Raw genomic sequence first — 14,539 nt, 5'->3', positions numbered from 1 at the left:
TTGCATCTTATGAGAAGGCAGTCAACAGGTGGAAAAAAAGTGGTAGGGAAGTGGCAAGGGTATCACAGGCAGAGAGAACAGTGTGAGCCACAGCAAAGCAGCACAAAACAGCATGACACTGAAAGGAAACTAAAAGTACTGCGTGGAAAGAAGAGCGCATATACTAGAGAGGGAGGGGAGTTGTGGGAGAGGCAGACAGGGCAAGGATATGCAGGACCCCTTTGCCAACTGATGAGGTTGTTTTTCATCCTCACGCAACAGAGTCACAAGAGCTTTGAATTTAAAAATCTAGAAAGATTACAGGAGAGCAGTGTGAGGGATGAACTGGAGGTTTTAGGGGCAGAGAACCCAGAGATGATAAGGGATAATGAAAAGTCTGAACTGCAGCAGTGGTGAGAATGAAAAGGGGGAAGATGCCAAGAAAGTATGGAAACAAGATATAATGACTGATTGCATATGACTAGAAAAAGAAGCAATCTAAAATGACTCCTAAGTTTGAAATGTGGATGTCTGGACAGAAGGTAGGTTTACTCGATGAAACAGGAAAAACAGAAGGAGGGACAAGTTTGGGGAGAGAGATGATGAGTCTGAATTATGGAATACTAGGCTTTTAGGCTTGAGATATCTATGGAGATGTCCAGGAGATAATTTCTTAAATGTATCTGAATATATGGGTTTGAATCTTGGCAAGATTATCTGCGCTAAAGATAGCATTTTGGTAGTCATGAACACTTAGATGATCTCACGGAAATGGATGAGATCAGCCAGAAGGTCGTATACACCAAAGGAGAGAGGCCAAGATGGGAATCCAGGAGCATACTGATATTTAAGGATGAGTAGAAGAGACTAAGAAGGAATGGTAGGAAAATACAATGTCTTAACAGCCAAGGAAGGAATGACTTCCAGTTTTCTTTTAATTACCAGGATACTTGCATTACCACAAGCATTTTCGAAGGGAAAGGAAAATAAAGGAACGCCAAATACGAATGCAAAATAACTTGAAGAATCCTTCATTCCTTACTTCATCTCTGCTGATGAGTTCATTGGAAAAAGTGAGTCCAGGCATAAGACCTCTCTTCTTTAGCCAGAATATAGCGGCAAAAGATCCGGAGAAGAAAATTCCTTCTACAGCAGCAAAGGCTACCACCCTTTCCCCTGGCAAACAAAAAACAGTTTCACTTTCTGAAATATCACACATAATACAGACATTTTCAAGTTTAACATGTCTTTTGTTTTGTTTTACAATATCACAACTATTTTGCCCAGACACAAAATAAATAATTTAGCATTATGGCCAAGGGCCTTCAAAAGAGAAAATTTGCTTCCTCGACCTACTAGATCACAAAGAAAGGTATGCCTACTTCTAATTCTGTGTCAGAGACTGGGCTGCTGTAGGCCTTGGTGTCTGGAAAAAGGATATGCAACAAAAGAGGTGATTTACCTGTGTAACACATGTGTCTATGAGTACAGGTACATACATGTGAGTGCAATATGCCCATATGTACATGAGTGTACACTGGATTGGACAGTAGAAGGTAGGAAGAGCTGCCTTTATCAATCTAAAGATAATAATGGTGCAGGTGGTTAAAGGGAAGTACAGGTGTCTGGGTAAGCAAGATATTTCCATGCTATGGTCTTCTGCCACTCCCAAAAAGGAGAGCCACCAGTGTGCTCTTCACTCTTTTCCCTTTCCCTCTTTACTCCATCTACCACTCATTCCACTGCCACTACACTATTTTAAAACATGTTCTTTCCTCTGATAACCTAAATCAGAACTCTAAGGGGTTTTCCTTGAGGTTAAACCATATGAAAAACCTACCTGGAGCCCCTGATGTGGTTTTGTGGTGACTGCCACCCTCCCCTGTTTTCTCTATTTCTAGATTGTCTATCTGTGGTAGTGTTATGAAATATACGCTTTCTGTGGGCTTCATTTTTTATCAGTACCTATCTATACTGATATTTTCAGGGCATATTAAACACTTTGATATTTCTCTCCCTTTTCCTCTAAAACCACTGTTTTTCAAAGCGTGCTTTCCAAACCACCAGTGAGATAATTAGCTGGGAATAAAAAGCAAACCCCTCTGTCCCAGCCAGGCCTCCTAACTCCTTCTTTGGCTAAAGACAGGATTCTGAAGGTTTTTTCCACAAATTCTCCAGATAATTTTTATGCACACGGAGAACCACTGCTCTTTTCATTCTCAAAATAAACCAATGGCAATGTAAGCATATTTCTTTCCTGATACACTACATACTTTCTAATACCTTACATTATTATATCATTGGTTCTCAAGGTATGGCCCAGGGATCCCTGAGAGCCCCTGAGACCCTTTCAGAAGATCTGGGAGGTCAAAACTATTTTCACAGTACTACTAAGACACTATTTCCCCCTTTTACTACCATTCTCTCATGAGCATATAGAGAAGTTTTCCAAAGGCTATATGGCATATCCTCAATAACCCAAAAAGCCTAGTAAAATACTCCTCCCTTTTCTAACTACATATCTGAGTGAGGCTGAATTTCATTCATATACTTCAACCAAGACAATATTCTTCAACAAACTGAACGCAGAAGCAGATATGAGAATTCAGCTGTCTTCTATTATGTCGGAAACCCTGGTGGCGTAGTGGTTAAGTGCTACGCTGCTAACCAAAGGGTCAGCAGTTCAAATTCGCCAGATGCTCCTTGGAAACTCTATAGGGCAGTTCTACTCTGTCCTATAGGGTTGCTATGAGTCGGAATTAACTCGATGGCACTGGGTTTGGCTTGGGTTTGGTTTCTATTACATCAGACATTAAAGAGATTTGCCAAAATGTTAAAACCATGCCATTCTTCTCACTGACAGCTTTTTTTGGCAGGGAAGTCTTTTTCATAATAAATGTTATTTATGTTAAAATGCAATGGGTTAAATATTATTATTCTAAAATGTATTAATATTTTAAATGTTCCAGTTTCCATTTCTAATACACAAGTATCAACAGATAAATCCCACATAAATAAAAACTCTTTGGAATCCTGAATAATTTTTTAGAGTGCAAAGGGTTCTTGAGGCCCAAAATTTTGAGACTTGCTTCCCCACACAATGAATAAAATCAGGCAAAGACCACCAATTATGAAATAGATAAGAACTGGACAGGTAAAGAGTTATTCAAAGGAAATACCTGAATATTTTCATTAAATTCAGAAATACTTACTGAGAAAGTACTATGCATAAGACACAATGTTAATTACTTCCTCAAAGAAAATTATTGGATTCCAACTCATCCAAAAGGATGTTTATATTTAACTTATCTGTGAAAAATAAGCCTGTTACGACTATTTCTTGCCTTGGCTGGACTGCACTAACATTTTCTTTTTCAGAAACTAGATATTTGTTCCCTGAAAAATGCTAAGACTTTGATTTGCTTACAATCCTAAACAAACATTCCTAAAGTAGGTACAAACTATAGATTGCTGTAATACTATTGTCAGATTCTATGTGATTGATTCTTTTTTACCCATAATTACATACTAACGTTTTAACCTTTCAACTTTTTAAAAATAGATAATCGCTTTAGATTATTTTACCACAGATTTCTAATTAATTATTAGGAGTAATGATTTTATAAAAGGGGCATACTGAGACATTTGTATGCCTGTTCCATGCTATGACTTTGATTTGTGCTAGATAGTCACGCCACATAAAATAGTGTCATATCACCTGAGGCAAATTTGTTCACACATAAGTTAAAGCTACATACCAAAAGTAGATTTTCTATCTGCTATCCATCTCAAAGCCCAATCTGCTTTTTTCTTAACATACGGCATTGTTTCAATTGCATTAAATAAAAATTCCCTGTAAAAACAAAAGAATGAATGGCAAAGTTATTCACCTGTTTTTCTTAATCAGATTAAATTTTCATCAGAGATAATAACTGCAACTGTATGGTATGCTACTAGATCTGTAGGTTTTCTGTATTTTTGCATGTCTATAAAATATAAACATGTAGGTAAAACTCAAATTAGTGGTTTGGATAAGGTCTAATAAAAAACTGAGTAAATTCAAACATACAATTTCTAAATAGAATGTGCTAATGAACAGGTTTTTGTTTTTTTTTTTTTAAGATACAATACCTAAAGATCAACTGGTTCTATACAAGTTTGTTTTTTTTTTAATTCGTTATTAAAAAATAGAAAGCATACTCCTAAACACCCATATTTGAATAATTCTTTCTAAACTTTTAGTTTTGGAGTAAATTCTGCCCTTAACATAAGCTATATGATAAATCTTCGTAAATAAAATCCCAGCACAGATACCTTTTCTTGGGATCTCTGATGTAAGTGTCTATTAGCAAACTGTACATCTCTGAGTGAACGTTCTCGATGAGAATTTGAAAGCCATAGAAACAGCGGGCCTCTGGAACCTGTACCTCCTGACTAAAGCGCTCCACCTAAGAAAACAGGGGAAAACAGATGTATCCAATTCTGTGGACTCTCATTAAACACTGCTATTTAGAATCTAGGCATCAGAATTAACACTTAAATATTGCCTGTCATGCCACAACCGGGTCACAAAGACCTTATGGGTAATTTAAGCAGCACTGTTTGTCCATCGACTTTCAACAATAAATTAGCTGCATAATGTATTCGTTCTTAAGCAATTAAATGAACTGATCTGTTAGGTGGAAATACTGCATATAAGCCAAATAAATTTTAGCACATCTACCAAAAATAATTATTATGCTTTGTAGAATTGACCTTAAGTCATTTTTTTTGACAGTAGACAATAGATCCAATATCAATCGAAGCCTTTTCAGTTCATGGTGAAAGTTCTTATCTTTCTCTTCCGTTCTCTTTAAAAAGAAAGCATGACTCCCGATCAATTATAATTCAAGTTCAAAAACGGGCAGTCAGAACTGAGTGCCCTACTATAGAGCTCTGGAAGGGTTAGTAAGGTGCAGATTCTGTATTAGTTAAGGGTAGAAATCAAGCTACGTTTATACATTATAAGTAGTGCTGATTGGTACAAATTATGCTGGATTTCATGATATTTTGCTGGTCAACTGGCAAAAATAAATCTTTTTCTCTGACACTTCATCAGAAAAATGTTTTCAAGAGTTAACCTTCAACTAATTCATTTCTTAGACATCTTTTTTCAGGCTCAGTCTAATTATCTTGCTGCCATTATCATCATTTAATTGCTGCATGGGGACAAAAGTAAAATAAAACAAAAATCTTACCAAGTTTTCATTTACAATTCCATCACTGGCTGCAAAAAAGGCTAAGATGTGGGAGATAAAATACTTCTCATCTGATGTAAGCTTGTTCCAATGAGGGAGATCCTTTGATAAGTCAACCTGAAATTAAAAGATTTTTCAAAAAATTTAACTTAGAGTTAAATTCTTCCTAAAGTATTTGGAAAACTAACTTTTGCCCCCAAATTAAGGAGGGTCAGCTCTTTACTGGTAAAATGTGGAAAAAAAAAAAAAGTGTCTACATTACAAAGGAATCTGATTTTCTGGCTAATTGAGAAACAGACTAGCCAGAGTGTACTTTAAACATATTGACATTAACATTTAAACTGAATGATATATGAATAAAGTCAATTTCTGCCTTATATAATATTTACCATATTGTTAGGTAATCTGGTTCAAGTTGCTGTTGATTCTGACTCGGGGCAGCCCCATGTGTGTTAGAGTAGACCTGTGCTCCATAGGGTTTTCAGTTGCTAATTTTTTGGAAATAAACTGCCAGGCCTTTCTTCCATGGTGCCTCTGGGCAGACTGGAATTTCCAACCTTTTGCTTAGTAGTGGAGTGTCTTGTCAACTGTTTGCAACACCCAGGGACTCCCAGACAGACAGATAACAGGCACCCGTTAATCAATTATAGCTGCTACTTTTCCACCAACTGATCTACTTTTATACCCAGAAGTAATGACTTTATAGGCATGGTTTACTTGAAATAGAAATATTTTTTAAATGTTTATTAGAGATAGTCCTTGAACTTAAGAGATGCACCCTTGAGTTTGACAAAATCTATAAAAATTGTCTTTAAATGGACCTTGTAGATATTATTTTGTCTCAGGGGAATCTATGTTTCACAATATCCTTGCAAACATTTTAAATAAGCAACTGTCCTTTGTTCTTTTATTTATTCTAACAGAGCCCCATCCCTTTGACCTTTCCAAAAACAACTAGTACTCCATCCTTTTAATCATTTGAGTGTTCTTTTCTAAAATTCTTTTTCCCGTTAACTTATTCTTTAAATGTTTACCGAGTACCTACTACATGCCAGACACCATGCTAAGTGTTAGAGACAAAATGGGCCAGGGAGGGGGAAATATCTGTACACATTTTTTACAATACATAAGCTAAAAATCAGGTTCTGTTCTATTAAGACCTCAACTCAGGTTTAATTGAGGGACATCTTCCTGGTTCTCATTATTATATTCCTGATACTAAATGTTAATATTATAATATGCTTGTTCTTAAATATTATGTTTTTAAGTTATCCCTTTGACCACTCAGCTTCAAAAGGTCTTATAAATTTTATTTATACTACATTGGTCACTTCCCATTTCACATTTAGAGAACCTGCTCAGGGCTCCATTTTTCTCATTATAAAGTATTTCTTTAATTTTTGACTGTCACTTATAATTGTTCCTACCACCTGAAACATAAACTTCCATGTCCAGCTTTATCTCAGCTGGGCAAATTCTCAATTTCACCATCAAAATATGCCGATTCCAACCTAGCTGATTATCAGAATTGCCTAGGTGGTTTTAAAAAATAATTCCCAAATATTCTGCCTTCTAAATCAGGGTTTCTGATGGTCGGTCATATTTGGGAACTAAGCTAAACCATTGATAAAATAAGGGTCTAAAGGTGATTAAATTGTAACATATATAATTTGTTTAAATGAAAACTATTTGGACCTAAAAGTTTGACTTTCCTTCAAAATGTGTATTTGAATATTCCTATAAGCTGCCTATAAAATATGTACCAACCTGTATGTTTTAATTTTTTTAATAGCATTTCTTACAGTACAACATACTTGCCTAAAGATGAAGATAATTTCCATGTAAAATTCAAGAAACCAAAATATCAGAAATGCGTTTTTAACTGGTGACTGAAAAGACCACCTGTGTACTCCGTTTGTTCTCTTAACCATATCTAACAAAGAACTTCCTAAAAACCACAGACGGTTAAAGGACAGTAAGGTGTACCAAACATTATGGCCCAGTTTGAAAATATTGGGTTTTGGTGGTGGTGGTGGTGTTGCTGTAGTTCTACACAACTATCATACAACAAACATGTTGACAATATAACAATAAAGATGGGTAAGTGGATAAAACTTAGAGTATAACAGAACATTTGAAAAATTGATGCCATCTATGATTTCTAGTTTAAACCTCCCCTATTGTACATATAAAATAATATCTTACATTTAGTGCTTACTGAGTACAGGGTACCATTCTAAGTATCTCATTAGTCTTCAAAATAACCCAATGAGCCAAGTACTACTAGCCCAATTTGCCAATGAGGAAGCACAGAGAAGTTAAGCAGCTTTCCCAAATCCACAGCTAGTAAACAGTAGAACCAGGATTTATACCTAGGCAGCCTGGCTCTAGAGCCTCAATTCTTAACAGCATGTGTTTACATGTAAAGGATAAATGTCTCTAGCAATAGACCGATACACACACACACACACATATATATCCCTGGATGGCATGAACAGTTAAGCACTTGACTACCAGCCAAAAGGCTGGCAGTTCAAACCCACCCAGAGGCACCTTGGAAAACAGGCCTGGTGGTCTGCTTCCAAAAGGTCACAGCCTTGAAAACCCTATGGAGCAGTTCTACTCTGCACACGTGTGGTCACCATGAATTGGAATCGACTCAATGACAACTAACACTTGTCTATTTATCTATGTACATACACTTTTTTTATACACATTTCTGTGTATATATGTATGCATATGCACACATACATGTGCACACACTCACATTGAGCAAGTGATACCTACGTAGATATCATCCATCATGTTCAAAGATGAAGACCGATGATGTGTTCAGTGAGAACATGGTGCAATCACTTGCATGACCAAATGTCCTATGCAAACCAGCAAGTATTCTCTAATTTGTTGTATTCAGCTCATTTCCTAGGTGGAAAATGCTCCACTAACAAAACATTCTACAGCTGTCCTTTTGTTACGGGCAGCTGTGCCAGGTTTGATGTAGCTAAGGGGAATGCCAGATTGGGAGAAGCACTGTAAATTCAGCCAGGCAGGCTCAGGGGTCAGTGTGCTCACTGCCTGCCTGAGTGGTCAAACTCTCCACGTGACGGCTTCTTCTGTATAATCAGATAAGTCTCTCCCAGATAAGAAAGCAGGGTTACTGTGGCTTTCACTCTTTTTTTGGCTATAGCTAAGCTGCAATGTTATTTATCCTACTGGCCATCAGTAAAGATTAACCTTTATGTGGCCACTGCAAACCAAAAGTATATTTAAAAATAGAAAATGTTTTAAGATATATCAGAACTGAAAAGCTGACAGAATGAGATGCAGCCGGAAATTTGTTTACAGACAGTAGTCTAAACACAAAACATTGGAGAAGAGTGCATTTTGTGTCAGTAATTCCAAACATTATCTTATACGACTTAGCTTATTCAAGGTTATCTTATATAATTTGAACTTAATATGTTAAAATTGTTCAGTGTTTTGTAATAGAAAATATGAACACAGGACTATAGAGTGCTGATAAAGCTGATGCTTCTTACCTCTTCTGCTGTCCAGAAGGATGCCTGTGCCTGTTTATACATTTTCCAAATATCAGGGTACTGGATCGGAAAGATGACAAACCGGCGAGAACTCTTTCTTAGGAGCGGCTCTTCACTTGACTTCACTTCATTTTCATTGGTATCTGAAGATAACCTCTTTGAAGAATAAAGTACACACAACCTTTTTATGTAGTATTTCCCCTTTTAGTTATATATGAATACACATCTCGGGAGTTCAGGAGAAAGCACAGGTGTGACAGCCACTTGGCCTGGGTTGAATCCTTATTATCAAGAACATATGGCTAACATTGTTTGATTAGTCACGTGACTTTAGGAAGCTGTTTAACTTCTCTGAGCCCCAGTTTTCTCATCTATAAAATACCTATCTCATAGGTTTATTTTGGTGACTAAAAAGTGCTCAAACAGAGCCTGGCACATAATAACCAAAAGACTCATTACTGCTACTTTGAGGATAAGCACAAAACTAGACCCATAAGTGTCATGAAGAACAAATGTCCAAGTTTGTGGAGAAAATGTCTTTTAGTCCCTCTCTGAGGCAGAATAGTGATACTGATAGACTATTTTTTAATGTTTTGTTTTCTCACGTTAACCAAAATGCTACAATACTTATCTGAAAACATTCCTTACCAACAACTTGTCAATTTGTTATTTTATTTCCATTTCAACATAACCACATACAGACTTACTGTGGACTGTCTCAAAATTTTGTGGCATAAAGTGAGAAATACTATCTACAATACACAACCCCACTGCCATCTAGTCGATTCTGACTCAAAGCCACCGTATACGACAGACCAGAACTGCCCCATAGGGTTCCCAAGGCTGTAAACTCTTTACAGACACACACTGTCACATCTCCCATGGAGCAGCTGGTAGGTTCAAATCACACACCTTTCTATTGGCAGCCAAGAACTTAACCACTGTACCACCAGGGCTCCTAAATCTAGAAATTTGCTGGAATTTTGGAAATTTGCTGACACTCCGACAGGGAACAGTACCACTTTTTTTTTTCTTTTTAAATCTCAGCAGCACCAGAAGAGTTGTGCATGCATGAAAATGAGTACATAAAGAAAGGTTAAAATGTATAAATCAAGATTATTAAGATACATTTAAATTCTGGACTCTTAACCAGAACTGTCTATTTCTGCTGTGCCAGGGCCCACCAAGTTTCTTCATCCTTACCACTGCCTCCATCCATCATCATACCTCTCCAAAGGAAGTGTGCATCATAACAGCCAGGGATGGGGAAGAAATGGCTAAGGCAAGGCAAGCTTGAGAGAACGGCCCAAAATGAAAGCATGAGGCTATAGAAGGTGGAGCTTGAGCACATCTCACACGTACTGTCATAATAATATGGATTGTCTTGTTTTGTAACTACTTATTTAAAGGTGCGGGCCTCCCTAGATAAAGCACCTGAGCCCCAGAGAACAGGGGCCAGTTTTTATTTATTGCATTGTTCCCAGAGTATCAAGGATAATGTCAATAAATGATAGCTAAGTGGACGTGCTGCTAATATCTCTTCATCCTGTGCTCAGATTACCTGATGATTTTGTAATTTACTGTATGACCAGATTACAATAGTAAGATAACTCAAATATGAAATCAAGTCTTCTCTGAGCACCCCCACATCTTACCTCTACCACAAAGGCCTGGATTAGGTATGTCACTTAAATACCCTCTTTGTGCTTATTCCTAACATAGCACATATCTCACTGCAGATCATTCTACTATTTATCTGTAGTCCTCGCTAGACTACGTTTCTTGAGAGTTAAAACTGTCTTCATAGTGGTGAAATCCCAAGAGCCTAGCATAGTCTCTGACAATAGATGTTTATTCCACCAATATTTGAGCAAATTTAAAGAACTGAAGTTTTCCAGTTTTTAGTTAGTGAATTTTTTTTCTGCCATTAACAGCTTCCAATCTCAGACGAGTCATAACACACGGAGAAATACAGTTCCAGGCTCTAGAACAGGAAGTATACATAAAATCAAGACCTTCAGGTCTGGCAACGAGGTTGCTTTTGAGTCCAGTCCCCACACAGATGCTTTACATACATTATTCCATTGAGTTCATACAACAACTGTGCCCAATAGGGAATACTATTTTCATTTCACTGATGGGCAAACTAAGTCTTGGAGGGGGTAAACTACACACATAGACTCACTCAACTAATAAGTGGCAGAAATAAGATTAGAAATGTATTTACTCTGAACTCAACCCCTGCCTTAAACTACATCTCTCTCTCTCTGTAGGTAATGAGCTGGAGTAGGGCCAGTGTCTACACCTAAAGCTCAGAATTCAAAGCAGTGAGATGAGCTGAAGCCAAAGGGAGTACATACTACTATCTATCTCTAAAAAAAAAGATAGTTTAAGCAAAAATAATTTAACAAATGGCAGTGATGGAACCAATGAAATGAGCATGGGGTTGTGGGGGGGAACCACCAAATTAGATTCCTAGGAAAAGTATTTTTAAAAAATCATTTGCTTGTAAATAAAGCTGGAAGAACCAAGGTGACATGAGGCTGGTGAAAAACAGCCAAAATGATAAGGTTTATGGTAGGGATTTTTAACTGTACAAGTTTCAAAATCTGCAAAAACCAACTAAACAAAAAAACTACACTAGCCCTCCCTTTTTTCCCCAGGTTAAACTTACTATATGTAATGAGATCATGAAGCATGTTATTGACAGAAATGTGTTTCACATGTGAATGATGGGACATTAAAAATAAGGTTCAGAATTAGTGTTCTGGAAATTGGCACCTCTACCGCAGAGTTTGGTGTGAACCTAATGACAATATATTATTCCAGGTTGTTCTTTATCATACAAAATTGTTTTCACTTGTAATAAGGGCCTAGCGGGGTGGATTATCCAGTAAGCAAGGTATGCACCAGCTTAATTATGTTTACTTACTCATCTGTAATGCACAATTTCACATGGGTTTCAACATACCTTTGATTTACAAAACCAAAATAAAATCAAACCCCAAACCTGGCAACTACAACTAATCTGTCTAAAGAAATGCAGGGTTAAACGTGGGTCTCTATGAGCTAAAACTCTTACTTTCCCTCCAAATATTCACAGCATTAAATCATAAACAGCAACAGGTCTCAGACGTACAAAATCAGTTCCTTCGTACATAAATGGTTTAGAGGTATTTGCAAAATAACAGGGTGTGAAAATTATGCAGCAGCCATTTAAAACTACCCACTACGCAACCCTACAGTCTAATAAATCTCGATTTATTTACAGTTATTAGGTACTGCTACTATCATGGAAACCCTGGTGGCGTAGGGGTTAAGAGTTCGGCTGCTAACCAAAGGTCAGCAGTTCGAATTCACCAGGCACGTTCCTTGGAAACCCTACGGGCAGTTCTACCCTGTCCTAGAGGGTCGCTATGAGTTGGAACCGACTTGACGACAACGGGTTCGGTTTTTTTCTACTACCATAGAAGCAGACAGTATGAGCACGTTATCTTAGGTTTATTAGGCACCTACAACTTTCGTGGCACTTAGTATACAACACTGAATTTAATCCTGTATACATGATGAAAGTGAGACCCCAAAGATTCACAGCTAGTTAAGTAGCCTAATTTTTTTCATTGTTATGAGGATTCCCTGTCTCTCCACCCCATCCGCCTCTCAACTTCCACAGGTGAATTTCCAACTATTCTCTCTCCTTGCCTCAGTTTCCCGGGCTAGAGCTCCAGGAGGACTGGAGGAGAGTATGGGGCGGGTAAGTGAGGGGGGTGCACCTCACCCGGGTCTGAAGGCTCAGAACGTCGCCCTTGGCGGGCCCCGGAGCAGAGCAGCGGAGCGCAAACCCGGCTCCCTCCTCAGCTCTCCCCAGGGATCGACGGCCTCGCCTGCGCTTCCGACGATAAAACCAGGCTGCGGCGACGGTGCGCGGCAGGGCCTGCACCGCTTTTCTGAGGGCAGTGGGGAGAAGTTCCCACAGCGGTTATGCAACTTGCAAGGCCCCGCCGCAACCTGCAACCTAAAGGCTCGGAGTGACTGGGGGACTGGAAAGGAAGCGGCAGCGACATTTACCTCATCCTGCTTGGCCCTGGCCGCTTCCGGCCTTCCCGAATCGCCCATCGCGCAGACTCCGCCAGAGCTGCACCAGCTAAGGAACCTGAGCGCGCAGGCCACCTCCCACTATGACAGGACTCAGCTGGCCTGCCGGTAGGTCAGCGAGGTTCGCCCCGCCCCCAGCTTCAGGGACCGGTCCCACCCTGGCTGGCCCCGCCCCACTCTCGGCACCGGCCCTGCCTCCCGCCTGCCCGCTGTAGAACTTGCTCTGCGCCGGCGGCCACAGCTCAAACACCGCCGCGCCCGCCTCATCTCAGGGGCCCGCCCACTCTGGTCGGCCTCGCCCCACGCCCCCGCCTACCCCGGCCGGTCTCGCCCCGCCCCACTGAGTTGGCCCCGCCTCAGGGACCCACCTACGCCGGCCGGCCCCGCCTCAGGGACCCACCTACGCCGGCCGGCCCCGCCTCAGAGGCTCGCCTACTTTCACCCGCCCGGTCTCTCGCCGGCCGCTGAGGAACTCGCCCGGAGCGGGTTCTCGACGCCAGGCCTGGGCTTTGCTCACCTGGTACAGGAGGTGGCCAGACACGCCAAGCCACCTCTCCAGGTCGAGATTCCCCAGCTAGTCCTCGCTTGCCCCAGGAACGCGGTACGTCGTGCTAACTGGGCATGTGGACCAGCCACAGGATGAGATAAGGAGAACGCGTTATTGACGTGTGAATTGGTGAGAAACGGTGCGCTACACTATTGGTGAAAAAAGAAAGCCACATCGTTAAACTATTAATGAGGGGAAAAGGCTGGCTTGTTTTGTATTTATGCAACCGAAAAAAGGAAGTGGTTGAGGTGAAAAGCGTGTGTGAATGGGGTAGCCGAGAGTTGAGAGTGAGGAGGAGGAGAGGGAAAAATTACAAAATTCAGGAAAGTATTTTGAAAGCTCTGTGGAATTGTTTCAGCAAACTAAGCTGTTAGTAATATTAACCGTAGTTAATATTTATTGAGTTCTTACAGAGTACCAAGGCACTATACTAAACACCATATGTGAATTAATTTCACTCTTCAGGACATCTCTGTGAGGTAGTATAGCAATTTCTTTCTATTACAGATGAAGAGACTTATTCTTGGAATAACTAAGATCATCCAGCTAAAAAGCAGTAGACTCCAGAATCTACTTCAGGCCATTGAAAAGAGCTTCTCTTCAAGGTCAAAAGCTAAAGTGGTGGAGAGAGGGAAACACTGGTGTAATGGCAGTAAACCACGGCTACAGATGGTGACAAAAATTTGGTTTAAGTACTAATACCTCTTTCTCAGGGAGACTATCAAAAAATAACTAAAATGGAAAGAAAAATCATCTTATCCAACAAATAAAAATAAGATGAAAGAGTTTTAAGTAGCCTGAAGCTGAAATTAATGGGGACTCTGCCATGTCTTGAACACCATGCACCTGTTGTGTGGATAGCTAGCTGTCTGAAGCATGGTAAAACAGTATAGAAAATATATTTAAGCTTTGAAAATGACTAAAAACTCTTTCTAAAACCTGCCCCAGTGTGGGGAGAGTTACTCTTCCTTAGGCATCTAAGCAAGTGCTGAGTAAAATTGTTTACATGTATTAGCTTTAAATAATAGACAATAAATTCTCTGAGGAAATTGAATCTCAAAGTTAGGTAATTTACTGTAGGTCACATGGCAAATAACCTAAGAATTAGGGTTCATTCGTTTTTAATTAAATTCATCAAACAT

General features: G+C 39.4%; 1 protein-coding gene across 1 annotated transcript in view; it reads right to left on the bottom strand.

Annotated features, from left to right (window-relative positions):
* RRM2B (ribonucleotide reductase regulatory TP53 inducible subunit M2B) overlaps nt 1–12,943 on the bottom strand; it is a 40,824-nt gene extending 27,881 nt beyond the window's left edge. Inside the window, exons 1-6 of the mRNA XM_049853821.1 lie at nt 12,824–12,943; nt 8,756–8,911; nt 5,217–5,333; nt 4,294–4,427; nt 3,738–3,832; nt 1,022–1,155 (exon numbers count right to left, since the gene is read on the bottom strand). Coding sequence (XP_049709778.1) covers nt 1,022–1,155; nt 3,738–3,832; nt 4,294–4,427; nt 5,217–5,333; nt 8,756–8,911; nt 12,824–12,871 — 684 coding nt within the window. The 5' untranslated portion in view covers nt 12,872–12,943. The remainder of the gene's footprint in view (nt 1–1,021; nt 1,156–3,737; nt 3,833–4,293; nt 4,428–5,216; nt 5,334–8,755; nt 8,912–12,823) is intronic.
* Between the last annotated feature and the right edge of the window lie 1,596 nt (nt 12,944–14,539).

This window comes from Elephas maximus, chromosome 15 (assembly GCF_024166365.1).
Source record: "Elephas maximus indicus isolate mEleMax1 chromosome 15, mEleMax1 primary haplotype, whole genome shotgun sequence".
Taxonomy (NCBI): domain Eukaryota; kingdom Metazoa; phylum Chordata; class Mammalia; order Proboscidea; family Elephantidae; genus Elephas; species Elephas maximus.
The sequence above is the reverse complement of the archived record's forward strand: the minus strand, read 5'-3'. Positions and strand labels throughout refer to the sequence as shown.